The following is a 17534-nucleotide window of genomic DNA, read 5'->3' as shown; positions in this document are numbered from 1 at the left end:
CTGAAATGCCTCTGAATACCAGTTGCTAGGAACCAGAGGGCTCTTGTGCTCAGATGCTGTTTGTGGGCTGCCCACAGGCATCTGGTTGGCTGCTGTGAAAACAGGATGCTGGTTTACAAAGGCCACTGGCCTGATCCAGCAATCTGTTCTTATGTACTATGATTATAACAAGATGACTAACTGTTATCTTATTATCTAGCACAATTTACATACAGATGTTTTATCCTGGTTCTGTAATTCTACATGCAGATCACTAACTACCCTTGTTTTGAGAGCAACTTTAGTTAATCAAACCCCACCATAGTTTAATCAAGCATTCTACCAATCAGAAGGAATCAAGCAAGCTCTATGTCCTTATTTCACACATCTATGGTGTTTTAAGTACTGGTAATTGTGGTGGTTCCCCCCCCCCGTTTTTTTAATTATATGATAACAAATATAATTCTTTAACATGATCTATATAAAATTGTATCACTTCAAACTGCAGTTAGGTGATCCTGCTGTCCCATTTAAAAAAAAACAAAAAACACAACCCTGCCCACAGAGTGTTAGTTTTTGAGGGAATTCTAGCATTCTTCACAATATATTTTTTCCCCATGTGCAGAGAGAGAGTTTAGGCTTTCTTTCATGTGAAGAAATGCAAAAACAAATCCCTGTCTATTTATTGTTTTCCATATTCAGTGCACATGTGTGGGAGGCACTTTAGTGTAGGAAACAAGAAGGTTTAAAACAAAGAAGCAGTAACATTTCTAGGCCATAATAATAAAATAAGTAATTATTAAATTATTAAATTACAAAGTGAAGGTGTCCCATTTAACACCAAGGAGAACAGCCTGTCATTTTACAAAGCAGATACTAAGAAGAAAAGAAAACCTTCAATGTTATAGGAAAAATTACGGATGAACATAATCCTCTCTAGTGTGTTTACACAGATCAGAACATATCACAATCGAAAAATAAACAAGGACACAGAACGAGCTATACATAAACAAATGAGTTGAAATGGCTGAACATTCTCTTTTACTTTCACACCATAACCAGCAAAACAAACCTTTAGGGAAGAGATAGGATGTTTTTTAAAAACTTATTTAATGCTTCTTACATATTATTTCATACCTCTGCACAGCACAGTTATATTGGGTTTTTCCTTTATTATTTCTTCGCTAACCACCTTGATGTACCCTGGACCAAAATCATACCCATAGTCTTTAAAAACAATAACTATCCAAATTTGATATGGTAGACATATTTGAATTAAAAGAAGTTTAGCCTTTAGATCAAGACCACCCCTGCCCCTCAAAATACACATTTTACTTTAAAGAGTAAAACAAGAGATAAACACCATTAAAATATAATGGTTTTTTAGTCATTAACTGGTTAAGTATGAAAACCTATTTAAATGCGTGCATCTAAAAGTGGATACTAGAGTCCTAGTCAATAAATTCTGGGGTTCTAGGATCCTACTTATCATGGTGAGTCTATAGCACTATGATAATAACACGAGAAAGCAACTTATAAAACAGCAAAGATGACCAAGCTTTCAAGCAGAAAAATAATACAGAAAGTGAACACGGCACTAAAAATCTCTACCTTGAGGGTAAATTTAATGCAAGTTGGACTATTTAAGACACATACAATCTATTTTTCTTTCTTTCTTAAAAAAGTGGAGGACCCCCCCCCTTTTTTTTTTTTTGCTTATGGGCTTTCAGGTGAAGTCAGCAATTTCTTCCTTTAATTTGGAAGCAGACAAGGAAGCTGCTGACTCAGTACTACACTGTAACGATAAGAATATTTTTGTTTTGTTTCCTCATATTAACTCACTGAAGCAAAATGTGTAGTAATTGCAGGGAATCCTATAGTAAGCATTTTCTTAGTGTAAAAGATATCAAATTTGATACTATGTTAAGTGGATTTAGAAGGAGTATGCTAAAAGTAGAATATATATTAAATTACTACAACATACATGTAGCTATATTATGAAAGAATTTGCATGGAGTTTTTCTCTCTGAAATCAGGAAGACGTTACAGCCCAGTACTCTAGTTTCCCCCATAAAGAACTACAGTACCAAAAATGCTAACAGAATGCAGACAAATGCTTTAAGATAACTTGATCTTGAGTTTCCTTCAGAATGTTCTGCTTTCTGGAAAACAAACTTAATGCTAAAAACTGGTACCTGATCACCATTTACTCTAGGGTAACTACAGGTGCATCTTGACAAGAGCATCAGTAGTATGCCCAGTTATCTCATGGCAAGATAATGATAGCTGAAATAAGCAACCAAACCCCATGTAGTAGCCATTTTGTAAAAAGCCTATTTTCCCCCCTAATTTGCTGCTATGATTTTTGTGGATGACTCTCTAAACGCTGTGCATTTGACATGCTGACTTGAAATCCTGTAATAGTCATTTAAAGATTTTCTGCTTGTTTTTTTCTTTTCTTTTTATAAACAAAAACAATAGGCAGTTTGAAAAGAAGAAGAAAGTGCCATCTGCTATACACCTTTCCTTTGTTCCAAAGTAAGAGCTAGTTGCACCCTTTGGGCTGTGAAGAATGCAACATTGATGAGATAGCCAGACACTGTCTTAACTACACTCTTCCTCCTGAATTTAGCAAAATACTCTTTGTATTCTCTTACCTTTATGGTTTTGGTCTGGAGTCTGAGTCCATTTAAAGTGTTAATGGCTTTCTCTGCATCCTTTGGATCAATATAGTTAACAAATCCATACCCTAAACTCTGCCCTGTTGAAACATAAGAAACAAAAAAAAAAGGACTCAGTATTCTTTGCAGCACATGTGTACGATTTCCAAATGGGGGAATGAAATCCTTTTTCTCTGATAAACTTTTTCACCTAACACTTCCATTCCAATCCAGAAAGCATACCCATACAGCCAACACAGCTTTCAGGAGGACTGCTTAGAAATATTTTTATCCTGAGAGTCTGTCATTAACAGGTGCTGATTCTTCTAGATTCCATAGTGCCCTTAAAACTAGGAAAACTAAACGGATATATTAAGAATTTACTAGTGGCCACACTTACTGAAGCTTTTCCCTACAGGAATCACATTAAGAGAATAAAAGACAAGAGAGAGGTAGCAGCAGGATTACATGCAGAATTTATAAACGATTTGTGTTATTTTAATCAACAGACAGAATTAAAAAAATAAAAATTAGCTGTACAAGCAACTCAACTGCAATTTAAAGTGAAATAAATGAAATGCTTAAACTAAAACACATATCAGTAGCTAACCAAATTCTTACAAATAAGAAACCCTGCATTTATTTTACCTGATTTGGTTGAAAATAGTATTTATTTACAATATTTATATACTGCATTTCAGCAGGGAAGGGCTCTTATTAATAAGAAGCTTAAAGAAACAGAAAGATTATCTAAAAATCAGGATGAACTCTAAAAATGAACATGTAAAAGCCAATAAATTAGCATCTATGTTACTGCCTTATCTGTGACAGCACATACACCATCGGAAATGACATAATATCACATGGCAGGATAGATGATTACTTTGTGCTCTTTGCACTGTGCTCATGTGGTGATGCTAGGAAGAACAAAACAGTAAATCTGCTTCTGCATTCGGATGGCAGGAGCCCATTTTAGCAGCCAAAATTTCAACAGCTTCTGTTTTATTGTCGTGTTTCATGTTTACGTTTCGCAAATCAACTTTATCCAGTACAAACAGCTTAGCTTTTTAACATGGTGCTAACTACATACCATAGGGATTCACACAGGTCAGGGATGATCTTGGCCTTGCAACGCAGTAAGAACATTTGACCAAGGAAAACTTTTGTCACCCCCCTATAATCTATCAGAACCCACCCCTCGTTAATTCAAAGGTAATGAGTATAATTACAGTAAAAATGACAACCAACGCCAATCAACACCATGCACATGCAGCTTACAGGTTTGCCCAAGTTCATATTCAGTTCTTCTGCCTCAATATATTCAGTTTTTCATTGTTTTACATATGCTATGTCCCCCCACAGGAGGCACACACCATCCAATTAAAGCATACCCCCCTTGGTCAAAAAAATTATCATGGGAACTGCAGTTTAACCCTTATAGCTCCCATAACAAACTACAGTTCCCAAGGTTCTTGGGAGCAGTGGTGGCAAAGCTTTTAAATGTAGGGTGTGTACACAGACTAAATGCCCCTTTATCTCTATATAGCATCTTCCCCATTTGATTTGATTCAACAGCTTTTAATACACACAACTGATTTCAATGTACATGGAGAAACTGGTTGACTAAACGATAAGCGGAGGCAGCTTTCCTACATCTAGTGGGAGATCTCCATCTTTTTCCATTATGAGGCAAGAGAATGAGAGACTGAAATTCAGAAGGAGATGCCATGTTTTCTGCCTGTCTTAACACCCTGAATTTACAAAATGCCTGACTACCCACTGGGGACTAGATGCGGACAAGGCAGTGAAAACTGCACCCAGGCAAGATGAAAGGGTGAGTTTTCAGGTTCAAACTGAATTCGGACAGGGAACTTTAAAGCATGAACGAAAGGTAAGTGTGAAACAGCCCTGAGTTACAACCAAGGAAACCTGGATCAAATCTCACTAGGTGGCTAAACGGCTCTCTCCCCCCCCCCCCAGCTTACTTCCTGCAATATGGAGTTAATACTAACCTACCTTGCAAGATTGTTTTAAAGGCTGCAACAAGATAATTTACGTGATTGACTCACTGCTAGGATTTCTAAGCACTGCCACCGTCATGGGATGCATCACTGTCTCTTAGCAACCTCACTTCTCTTCCTCATTCAGGGGAATTACGCTAAGGTACAAGGCAATGATATGTGACGGGTCTCATCATGCACCACAGATTCCCAGCTGATAACCACAATCAAGGTGTGAAGAACTTGAAGAACAAATTCAGAGGAAAGTAATCATGGTTAGAAAGTCCTGTCAATGGGAACGTCAGCAGCCAAAGCACTCTACATGCAGTGGAATGAAATTCAGTGATCTATTTCCTTTGCTACTGCCGTCTCGGCGCAAGCAAAGAGGAACAGAAGTGCTGGTTCAACTTCCAATCAGCTGCAACATTTCTGCTGCAGCGGAAGGCAAATGACATTTCCCCTATGGTGACAGCTACTTAACTAATCTTTTAATTAAACTACGAAGTGAAGAATTTGTCACCTGCCTCCTTTAGAACATCTGTAGCATTCAGTAAAGGGTGAAGAAATGGTTTTCACACTTCTATGCACTCATGCCATAATTTCCAGTGCAATGCTGTGTAGCAGAGAAGGGAAGTTGGAAACATGGCAATTTTGCTGCCCATGAATGGTCAAACAAGCAGTGCACAACAGCTCAGTCCTCCATTAGTGTTCTCCATCACCAAACTTCAAACTTATTTTTAAGCATGCTCTCTCGTAAACTCCCAGGAAGAGAGAATGGACACGGGGAAGAGAAGAATTGATTGTCCAAGAAAACAGAAATAATGAGTGCCTGCCATTTGGTTTCTGATCTCCCCCAGCCTAATGAACTCACATGGAAATCTAACAATAGTGTTTATGTTTAAAAAGGGCTTGAAAAGGCTTGGCTTTTGTTTTTCTTTTAAAATAAATAAAGGAGTAATTAAAATAAAGGAGTAATTTTTTGTTTGCAAAGGTACAATTAAAATTATTTAAAAATTGCCTGCCCTTCAATATTAATCCAATGGGGGGGAAGAGTGGGCAGCTTCAAAATATCTTGGACCAGCACTGGTCCCAATGAAATGTCCAAAAATTCCCAACCAGTGCTACAATGTAAACTCTCAAAAAGAAAAAATAGGAAGAGTATTAGAAATAGCAAGAAATGTCTTCTCAATATATTGTGATATATTCCAAAGTTTCTGCAGTTGGAACAATTTGGACAGTGCAATATTGAAGGAGTGTGAATACCAAAAAATGGCTGCTTTCAGGAATAAAGTACATGTTAAGGTGAAGCCCACATTTTTAAAGCAAAATCAGCTTAGACAAGCTGTGTAATAGGAAAAGGAAGCTTGCTTAATTCTTTCCCCTCTGGCTACTCTGTTTAAAATCACCGATTTCCTGGTGCTTTTCACCTACAAGAGGGGTGGGCAACCTGTGACCACCTAGATGTTGTTGAACTACAACCTCCATCACCCCCAGCAGCTTACATCTATATATTCTCTCTCACTCTTTGTCTCTCTCTCACACACACAGTCATATGAACAAAAAGATCAATTTGGAAAGGGTGATTTTGAGCTCAATTATCAATAATTAAGTAGGCCTATATCTTCCCTGCCTTGCAGCCCGATTCCTGAAAGTATCTTGTTTTAAAAAGACATATAAAACTGCCAATGAAGTAGAGGCAGCAACCATTTTGCACGAGGGTTCTGTTCCTGACCCCTGTGCGCATGGGCAAAGCGCATAAGCCCACAATGTTTCGGGGCCTCTTCTGGGTCAGCAGCAAGGAGCATGCGCACGATCAGACACATGTTAGATAGTCTCTGCCTGTAATATGTACCATATTTTTTTCTCTATAAGACTCACTTTTTCCCTCCTAAAAAGTAAGGGGAAATGTGTGTGCGTCTTATGGAGCGAATGCAGGCTGTGCAGCTATCCCAGAAGCCAGAACAGCAAGAGGGATCGCTGCTTTCACTGCGCAGCAATCCCTCTTGTTCTGGCTTCTGAGATTCAGAATATATTTTTTCTTGTTTTCCTCCGCCAAAAACTAGGTGCGTCTTATGGTCTGGTGCGTCTTATAGAGAGAAAAATATGGTAATTTGAGCCTCAGTCCAACTTGGTCCACTTGGTTGCTATCTTAGATGACTAGTAATTTTTCTTTGGTGGTGAGTGAGCAAGAAAGCCGAAGTGGGATCAAGTTTCCAGTCCCTTCTCCAGGTACTTCCAGCATTTTTATGCTGGGTGTGGAGGAAAGTACTTTGACTCCTCCATGCCTGATGCAGAAAATGAAAGGCCCCCAAAGGGAGGATGAAACAATTGGGGCCTTCTGTGGGTGGAATTCAATGTTGCACTGCAAAAATCATCCTGTCTGTGCAAGCATTTCAGCTTGCAGATGGAATGATTCCCCCTCTCCTCCCTGCCCCCTAGCTGCTCTGGGGGTTCCCCTGACCTCCCCAGAGCCATTTTTGCAGGAGTGGTGGAAAGCCCTGTTGCACAAGACGAGGTCCTTGCATGGGGCTTCCGCTGATAGGGCTCATTGGGTGAATCCTGCCCTGCGTTTTGAGAATGGAAAGATCCATGCTTTCTACCCAGCCTAGAAACCAAGCAGGCTGCTGGTGGAGCTATTAATTGTTCCATCCTTCTGCTGGCAGCCCTTTAATGCTTCTATACTGAAGACAGAAGAGGTGAAGCTCTTTCCTGTGTGATAAGAACAGAAAGCAAGAGGAAAAGAATGCTCCTTCGCTCCCCTGCCGGCTTGCTGTTTTCCTACGGAACCCAGAGGACCTACTGTGCATCTAGCCTAGAAACCCTGCGGACTGGGTGTGCAGGAAAGTTTCGCTTCCTGCATATCCAGCACATAAATGCCAACTTAGGTTGATGGCAAAGGGATTGAGTGGTTTTGTGCCACCACTTGCCACATGATTGGTTTCTATGCTGGATGTACATCTAGCACAGGTGCACAGTGGGTGAAGGGGTACAGTAATCTATGCAGAGTTTTTTATGCTGAATGTGCGAGAGCTGAAGCCCTCTCCTGTAGAAATAAAATGGCATGGATCACTTCACCTCTCATCTGCTTCAAGGCTGGATGTGCAGGAAGCAAAGCCTCTTTCTGCACGGTCAGCACAGAAACCAAGTGGGCTGTCAAAAGAGGCACAGAGTCCTCATTTCTAGCTTACAAAATGTTTTATTCATCCACTATTTACTCATAAGAGGGACTGGCAAAGGAGGAACAGAGTGATCTGTCCATCCTCCTCTGCCCTGTTATATAAAAAGCAGATGAGTAAAACATTTTGTTGGCTAGTAAACCTTAATAGAGGTTATTTTCCAAGGCTACCTTAGCTTCATACGACATGTCACAGGATTGACTGCCTTTAAGTATTACCAACTGTAAGGATGACCAGACACAGCCATGTTTGGATCAGAAGTAAACAACTCGATTAAAAAGAGACCATATACTGAAACTTAAGTACATTAAGAAGAGCCTGCTAGATCAGGAAAGTGGCCCATCTGACGAAGCATCCTGTTCTCACAGTGGCCAGCCAAGACCCCTAGGAGAAGCCTGCAAACTCCCCTGTGATGAAAGGTTACAGCAATTGAGGCTTCAAGCCAAGAGAAAAGGCAACCAAGAGGCAACACAATAACTTTGGTTGCTCTTTTCTGAACCTTTTCCAACTCTACAATATCCTTTTTGAGGTGAAAGAACCAGAAGTGTGCACAGTATTCCAAGTGTGGCCGTACCATAGATTTCCATAATGGCATTATGACATTGGCAGTTTTATTTTCAGTTCCTTTCCTAATGATCCCTTAGCATGGAATTTGCCTTTTTCACAGTCGCCACATATTGGGTTGACATCTCCTGCTCCAGAGGGTAGGACCCAAACCAGTGTATCCAAGTTACAAGAAGGGAGAATCAGACGAAACATCAAGAAGACGGCAAGAGCTGTTCAACAGTGGAACAGATTCCCTACATAGGAAGGTGGTGGTGCACTCTCCTTCATTGGAGGTTTATTAGCAGAGGTTGAATAGCCATCTGCCATGGATGCTTTAGTAGAGATTTCTGCACTGCATTGGACTACAATTCTAGGCACTCATTTCTAATCAATAGTGCCAGTTCAGACCCCAGGAAGGTACATGTAAAATTAATACATTTTTGTCCTGACGTACATCACTTTATGGTTGTTTACACTGAATTGCATTTTCAATTTCACCACCCATTCATTCAGCTTAGAAAAATATTCTTGGGGCTCTTAGCAATCCCTTTTTGTTATAACCAACCTAACCATGTAGCCTCAACAGAAAACCTGGTTACCTCATTGCTCACCTCCAACTCTAAATCATTTTAAAAGCCCAGGTCCCAACCCTCCCCCCCCCCCGTGACTGAAGCCACTTTTTACACCCCTCCATTTGGAGAACTTTCCATACAGTCCTACTCCACAAGAGGGCCTCTCCTCTTAGTCTATGACTGTTAAACTTAGTCATGGGTTTCTGGTGATGATGAAAGCTTTTTGAAAGTCCAAGTACACTATGTCAACTGGATCGTTTGTACAACTATGACAGCATTAGTTTAAGAGGTAATATTGTCTGGGACAGTCCCAGGGTGAAAATAGGTAAGAATGTAGGAGTCCCCAGTTTTTCAAAAGTAAACACAGCTGGGGAAATTAGATTGAAGCTTCCCTCCATCATTCCCCCATCTAAATTGCCCCTTACAAAGGTACTTTCTGCAAGTAAGAAAACACTTTTTTTTTTGTAGGTAGCACTGCACATTTTCCAGTTTGATAACAGCTGTGGATGTGGGGAAATTATCCCACACCAAAATGACCCCTCACACAGCAGTTCAACTATCACACAAAAAGAGATAGGCCCCTTTAAAGTCATTTGGCTACTACAATTTAAGTGAATGTTAAATCTTTTCCTTGCCTAATTCCTTCCCCTCTATTATTTCCCCTGTGTGGAGACTAAGTTCCTCAGGGTGTATTGGTGTGTTATAATATGTTGTACACTGCCCTGTGACTGTTTGGTGGAAGGCCAAATAGCCAAACAAGGCCAAATAGCCAAACAAGCAAACAGCTGATGTGGAAGAATCCAACCATAATAGCTGATGTGGAATGAATTGAGTTAGCTTCACTAGGAGCTCAATTTATATTCTTCACATAAAATTAAAACAGTATGGAGCTTGCTTCATGAAAAGAGGACCTCTCAGTCGTTATCACTGAAGTGTTTCCATAACAGTTAAAGTAACTACAGAATTTCAGCAAAATATTGCCATCCTTATGTTGCAGAACACTGTATCCTGCTAATTTTGATAAATGGAGTGGGGATCTTGAAATACATGACAGCATGAAGTTTGCACAGCATTCCCCTGAAGTGGGAAGCACCCTACCTTAAGCAAGGCAGGCTGACAGCTACAGGAAGTCAGCAAGCATCAGTGATTATGACTAATAACTGATGATTCCCTATAAGAATCAGGAAAATAATCTTAGGACAAAAATTATAGTAAACTGTAAGTAAGATGGAAAAATATATTTAAGCTTTAAATGCAAGGAAATGTACTCCGAAAAGTTGCTTTTTGGCTGCCGAAAAACATTTCCTTCAGTAAATGAGAAAGGTCAGTAACAAATCTATAACAAATGCACCAACATTATCTTGCGAGTATAATGCCATTTACAGTTTCTGGTCCTGTGCTCTTCTCTCAAATCTGTTTTACAGCCACAGCCCTAAACTGCTTTTGTAATATTCAAAAAACCAATAATGGATTGTGCTACCAAACTTGGAAGGTCTAGTGATGAAAGCAAATTGGTTTATATGGATATGTCATATCACTGAAATGCTGGAGTACTGGAGTGTTAATTGTGCTAGCAGGTGTAAAAACTGCCATTAAATACTTAAGCCAAGGCTTGGAAATATCACTGGGTATTTGAAGATGATTTAGGTTTTGGCTAGGAACAATTCTGCAGGACTGGTTACTAAGCCGTGATTTAAAAGGACATCCTAATCCAGTGGTTCTCAAAGGGTGTGGCAGCATAAATGGCAAGTATGGCTGGAAGATTCAAGGACAATCAAAGAAACATTTGGAATACAAATATATAAATTATATATTTTGCTCCATTTGTTATAAACATTTAAAATGTACCATAATGAATGCCCTAGAAAAACATCAACAGGTTTCCCCACCCCATATCTTCATCTGTAGCAAAATAACAGCTAGCAAAACAGTTGCCTCCCTACACATCCAACTTTCATGAAACTAGTGAGCTAGACAGACCTATCCTTGCCAGATGTTATTACTCCTAATTGCTTCTCCTTGATACTAAGAAACTAGACTGCAATTCTATACACATTTACTATGGAGCAAGTTCCACTGAAATTAGATCATACTGTTGGGTAAACATGCACAGGACTGTGTTGCATATCTGCATCTAGGAATGCAGGAATTCTCTTTGAGAATCCACCATGGCACTCCTACAATATTGCAGTATTACACAGAGAAAACAAGTGGGACAGGCTTGATATGTCAACAAATTGGAATAATGAACTGATGCTTCTAAACATCATGCAGGAATTCAACTGTTCATTTTCTTCTATCAGGACAGCCCATGAATAGAAGAAAATACAATGAGAAGAATCATGCAACCAATTCATGGTTGGAAGAGATAGCAAAACATCTCAGGACCGCATCTCCCTATATGAACTGACCCAGACCCTGTACTCATAAACTGAGGACCGTCTTCAGATGCCCCCTCCACGAGAGGTCTGGAGGGTGGCAACACAACAGCAGGCCTTTTTTGTGGTGGCTCCCTGCTTGTAGAATGCTCACCCCAGGAAGGATCCCCTGGCGCCTTCTTTACATATATTTAGGTGCCATGCAAAAACATTCCTCTTCTCCCAGGCCTTTGGCTATTTAAACAACCTATGGTTTTTGAAACAGTGGGGAGGGTATGTTATGTATATGTTATGTAAAATACTATGTTATGTTATGTATTTTTATGTTTTTATATTGTACTGTAATAATAATTTATTATTTGTACCCCGCCCATCTGGCTGGGTTTCCCCCAAAGGGCGGCTTCCAACAAAGACTAAAAATACATTAAAATGTCACACATTAAAAACTTCCCTGAACAGGGCTGCCTTCAGATGTCTTCTAAATATCAGGTAGCTGTTTATCTCTTTGACATCTGATGAGAGGGCGTTCCACACGGTGGGCGCCACTACCGAGAAGGCCCTCTGCCTGGTTCCCTGTAGCTTTGCTTCTCTCAGTGGGGGAACCGCCAGAAGGCCCTCAGCGCTGGACCTCAGCGTCCGGGCAGAACAATGGGGGTGGAGATGCTCCTTCAGGTATACTGGGCCGAGGCTGTTTAGGGCTTTAAAGGTCAACACCAACACTTTGAATTGTGCTTGGAAACGTACTGGGAGCCAATGTAGGTCTTTCAAGACCAGTGTTATGTGGTCTCGGCAGCTGCCCTCAGTCACCAATCTAGCTGATGCATTCTGGATTAGTTGTAATCCGCCCTGTGATCCTTGGATGAATGGAGGTAAAGAAATTTAATACACAAATAAATTACATAAATTGCCCACTCAAATGTTGATATTCTGGATACAAGAAATAGATCAGCAAATACCAAATACGTTGGATTATGCACCTATTGAAAACACACTCAGTCATCTATCTTACACACATATACAGGCAACTCCTAACTTGTGCAGGAGTTCCGTTCCTGCCCCCTATGCACATCAGCAGAACATACATAAGCCCGCCCTGGTCATCTTCTGGGTCAAAAATGACCTGTGCGTCAGTGGTTGTGTGTCAACTGAATGCACGCAAAATGGTCGCCACCTGGACTCATGTTTATACTGAACCATAAAATCAGGACAGTAAGACTGCAATCCTAACCTCCCTTACCTGGGAGCAAGCCCAAATGTAAGTCTCAGAAGTGAACTTGCTTCTAAGTAGAGATGGTTAGGATTGCAGCAACCAATGGTTTTGTAATGGGCCATCAGCCCCTTCATAAACATTGTCCTTAAGATGCCACAAACTCTTGTTTTTGCTGCAAAATAGTAACAGGGCTACCCCTCTGGAAATGCATCAACTTTGAAAGGGGATACAGTGGATGATGAAACAGAAGAAAAAGTTGTACAAAATAAACCAATCGCAGGGGAACAGAAAATGCCAGGTGAAAGTGCAAAATGTCGGAATGGATTGAGGAATATTCACACATCCTTAATATGTACACACACATGCAAGAGGCTACAGAATTATTTTTGGGAATATCCTAAAAGCCATAGCAGCCTACATGTACTTGAATTCTGCAAATACTAATGGGGAACAATAGCAATTATTCTGCACTATAACTGGATATAGAAGACATAAGGATTCAAGTGGCATTTCTAACGGGAACTCTCCTCTTTGGGTTGCTTTTGCCAGCTACTTAAATTCTCTATAAACATCTGATCCATTTTGTGCATCGTTTGCTGAACAAACAAAATGCAACCATTTATAAAATATAAGCAACTTGCAAAAGAGAAATTAGAAGGCAAGCTCCCTCTTCATCAAATGCTATAAAAGGTAAAGGTAAAGGTACCCCTGCCCGTACGGGCCAGTCTTGACAGACTCTGGGGTTGTGCGCCCATCTCACTTAAGAGGCCAGGGGCCAGCGCTGTCCGGAGACACTTCCGGGTCACGTGGCCAGCGTGATATCGCTGCTCTGGCGAGCCAGAGCCGCACACGGAAACGCCGTTTACCTTCCCGCTGGTAAGCGGTCCCTATTTATCTACTTGCACCCGGAGGTGCTTTCAAACTGCTAGGTTGGCAGGCGCTGGGACCGAGCAGCAGGAGCGCACCCCGCCGCAGGGATTCGAACCGCCGACCTTTCGATCGGCAAGCCCTAGGCGCTGAGGCTTTAACCCACAGCGCCACCTGCGTCTCCATCAAATGCTATATGAATGGTTAAATAGATTTGGAACATGTAAATCAAAAGCACTGTTTATGTAGACATCATGAATTGAAAGGTAAAAGCTGAACATGTCTTTGTGCCCTATCTACTTCTACAACTTAAATGGACAGAGTCCCCAAATTGGAAAAAGTAACTGGGGTGGGTTGGAAGCAATGCAAACTCTACAGATATCTAAAAATAACTGATAAGAGAAATCACATCTATCAATAATACACCATCTTAACAGAAATAAAACTGCTATTTAGATGTCATTAAAAATTATTAAACTGCAGAACTTTAAGCAGTGCATGTTTTGGAAAACAGTGTTTATGTTTGTAGGAAGGGCAAGATGCATTTGCAGAAATTAATAGGGGGGAAAAATGAGGGCAACAGCAAAAGACACATTTATTTTGAAACATGAACAAAACCAAGTGCAAGCATCTGGCTTTCTTGAAGTCCATAGAGCTAGGTGTAATCTCACCCTCTGGTGCTTAGATTTTAAGAAACGTGTTTGCAATTTGATCATTTGACAAAATCAAAACCATTTCACAAAATACAAACTACCTTGTACACAAGCATTTATGCCCCACCCAAGCAATCCACCACTGAGATTTCTACTCATCCCCAATACTAGCAGACATGCAACCATGTACATATCCTTAGATGGAATATGCAATATGGGCATTGCATGTGGGGTCCCCCTCTCTGTCACTTAGCACCCATTGCTTAGGAAATGGAAACACACTTAAAAAGCTAAGCTTCCACTGATGTTGTTCAAAAGAAAAAAGGTGTCTTCCCTTCCAAACTAGTGATCAGACAGATTTCAGCCTTTTAAAAGGGTGTGAGCTCCACTGGGACTGAAGAGGTGTCATTTTGAACCATGTTTCAAGACAGCCTTCTTAAGGGCAAAGTCCTACTTTTTTAAAAAATAAAAAATGGTGCAAGCTCAAGAAGCTAGTTTAATTCAGAAGCACCCAGTAGGATGTATTCAGTATAGGCAGCCCCCCGTTTACGCACGTTCAGTATGTGCATGACAGTGAATACATGTATTGCGCTGAGCCCAGAAATGCCATAAAAATGTCACTAAAAGGGTAGAATGAAGGAGGGGGGACATAACGGGCTGTTTGCAGGCTTTTTCAATGGGATACAGTGGTACCTCAGGTTACATACGCTTCAGCTTACAGATGCTTCAGGATACAGACTCCGCTAACCCAGAAATATTACCTCGGGTTAAGAACTTTGCTTCAGGATGAGAACAGAAATCATGCTCCGGTGGCGCGGCGGCAGGCCCCATTAGCTAAAGTGGTACCTCAGGTTAAGAACAGTTTCAGTTTAAGAACGGACCTCCAGAATGAATTAAGTTCTTAACCCGAGGTACCACTGTACAAGTATATGCGATTTCACTGATGGGCATGGTGCCTTGGAATGTAATACCTGTACTTCAATTCACCTACTCAAGACATCAATTAAAGGCAAACCTAGGTAATATATATTAAACTCATAAAACATTACCCTTGGATAGATCTCCAAAGGGCAAATCCCCAACCCAACTTCCCCCCTGCCAGAATCCACCCTTCTTAAACTCAAGCCAAGTTAGTACCTCAAATAACTATTGATGTATTTCAAGATACTTGTTTTATAGTATACATTATTTGAAAACCTTCACAGGATACCTAAAGCCAAAAAGAGCAGCAAAATAATTTAAAAAGAAGTAGCTTCTGAAATTTATTTTTTTATGTCCAGGAAGACTCTTGTCAGGTTCACACATTCACAGGAAGCTGTATCTACAAATTGAAATTTGTAAAGGATCTCATACTTGGAGCACTTTGAAAAACCTTTAAAGCTGTGCTGGTTGGTGGAGAGGGGGGAAGAATCAGCTGAGGAACCCAATTCATAGAGCTATGTAAAAAGGACACTAACAATTCCTCTTGCGTGGCTAGGTACAATAGAGAATCAGTTCATTTTAAACTATAGGCATCTGCCCTCAAAACTGTCGGGAGAAATCAAATGAGGAGAACTAGTGGAAAATTTAACTTTCTGAATACTTATTCATCCCCAGTCCACAGATTTTAATGTGCAACTGCAGATGTGGAATTTTGCACATTAATCTGCCCAACGGGTGAATGATGGTGGATGGGCAGAGAGGATATGGAAGATAATGGGATTTCCTAAGGAGAGCCCAAGTTCTAAAAGTGAACTTTGTGACCAAAAGGTAACAGATCACAACTGTCAATGGCTCAGGACTGCCATTGAGTCAACTATATCTGAAAGGTCTCCATGTACATGGAGCATGAGGTTCAGTGACATTTCTGGAAGGGTCTGCTATCCTTTTGAAGACAGCATTTTCTGAATTTCCATTCACTTTTATTTAATACTGTTGTAGAAAATTAATGTTTAAGTACTTGGCTATTATTTGGTAATATTTCTCTAAGGTTTTTTGGGTTGTTTTTTATACTGGTTAAATGCCAATCTTAGAAACACTATATGCCGAGCAGTATGTGAAGGCCATATGGGGTTGGCACAAGCACAAAATCTATCTCTAGCTAATCTACAAATGGGAAGAAGAACCCCCATAAAAGGGGTATTTTTATATTTCCTCGTCCTTGTTTATAACACATTTTATTCTTATGAGCACACCTGGTATGCAATCAGAGCTACGTTTAATTACTTCCAAAAACAAAAAGAAGTGAGTTTCTAGGTGCATGTATTTGGCAAATATCTGGTATTTCTAGTATCTTGTTTACAAAATTGGGAGATGGGGAATGACACATGTAATGTGCCTAATAGTGATCAATTTGAAAGGGATTCAAGTTTCTATTTCCTAACTAGTCCCTGAGGAGAAGATAGCATGAGAGATAACCATCTGTATTTCAAAATGAGGCATTTAATCACTTCCCGCTAGTTCACATCAAATCTTACCCTTCTAAAAAAAGACAAGAAAAAAAAGACTGTGTACAGCAGTTCAAAGTCTTAAGTATTCTTCCTCAATAAAGCTGACCATTCAGAGCAACTGGCAGTGAAATGACAGGGTGCAGGCAAAGGTGACAGAGAGATCCTCTTTTCAATCAAGCCCCTTTAGGAAAGTATTCCATAGAAAAGGGGCTACTACTGAAAAGGCTGATTACCTTGTTGCCACTGTCTGAACAGCCGCAATTCAGAACACAAACATAAAGGCCTCTGATGCTAATCGTTGGGCATGGGAAATGGGGTCCTGAGTGGTAACAGGCTTCATCAGCACAACTTAGAAACAAATTGACAGCCAGGTTTTCTTGATGGCATTAATTGATAAATTAAATGAGGACTGCACTGATTCTTTCTGATTAGAGGTTAGGGCACATCATCTTATCTGCTCAAAACACAAGGCACACGTTAAAAGAAAATGATAAAACAAATACTAGAAGGGCACTTAAAAGACTTCCACAAAGCTGAGTCTAAGCACCGCTAAAAACCTCTTCCTGTGAATGAAATACCTCTTGCCCTGTGCGGAGGGCTATCCCACCAATCTCAAGCAACGCAAGGGAGAGCGGCACTCAAAGCAAAACGAAAAGGTATTTGAAGTAAGAAGTGGATAGGAAACAAACAAACAGAAAAAGTTACTACAAAACCAGCAAATGAGTCCAACACTAACAAAGCAGCAATTAGCACAATCTGTTTGAGAAGGATTCATGTGACTATCCAGGGTGGGCAGATTGTTCTTTCCAAGCGAAGTACAGAAATTCTGAAAATATTAATTTCCCCTCCTCCCATCACGATGAGAACACTGAAAATGAGAACAGCAAAAAAATCAAAATAAAATAAAAATCTACACCCTAAGGAAGAGTAGTAAATCCTGCACACACAAATACTATGGTTCTAGATTCAGGTAGGTAGCTATGTTGGTCTGACACAGAGTCAGTCTCTCTCTCTCTCTCTCTATATATATATCCAGTAGCACCTTAGAGACCAATGGTCTCTAA

At 40.3% G+C, this 17534-nt stretch overlaps 1 protein-coding gene across 7 annotated transcripts in view; it reads right to left on the bottom strand.

Annotated features, from left to right (window-relative positions):
- The window catches only part of ELAVL4 (ELAV like RNA binding protein 4), a 97031-nt gene that overhangs the window by 21271 nt on the left and 58226 nt on the right, over positions 1 to 17534 (bottom strand). For all 7 annotated transcript variants that reach the window (XM_079980465.1, XM_079980468.1, XM_079980464.1 and 4 more), the window contains exon 3: positions 2637 to 2740. In XM_079980465.1, the coding sequence (XP_079836591.1) occupies positions 2637 to 2740 (104 nt within the window). The remainder of the gene's footprint in view (positions 1 to 2636; positions 2741 to 17534) is intronic.

Source organism: Podarcis cretensis, assembly GCF_951804945.1.
Source record: "Podarcis cretensis genome assembly, chromosome: 6".
Classification (NCBI taxonomy): Eukaryota; Metazoa; Chordata; class Lepidosauria; order Squamata; family Lacertidae; genus Podarcis; species Podarcis cretensis.
This window is presented reverse-complemented; position numbering and strand designations above follow the sequence as displayed.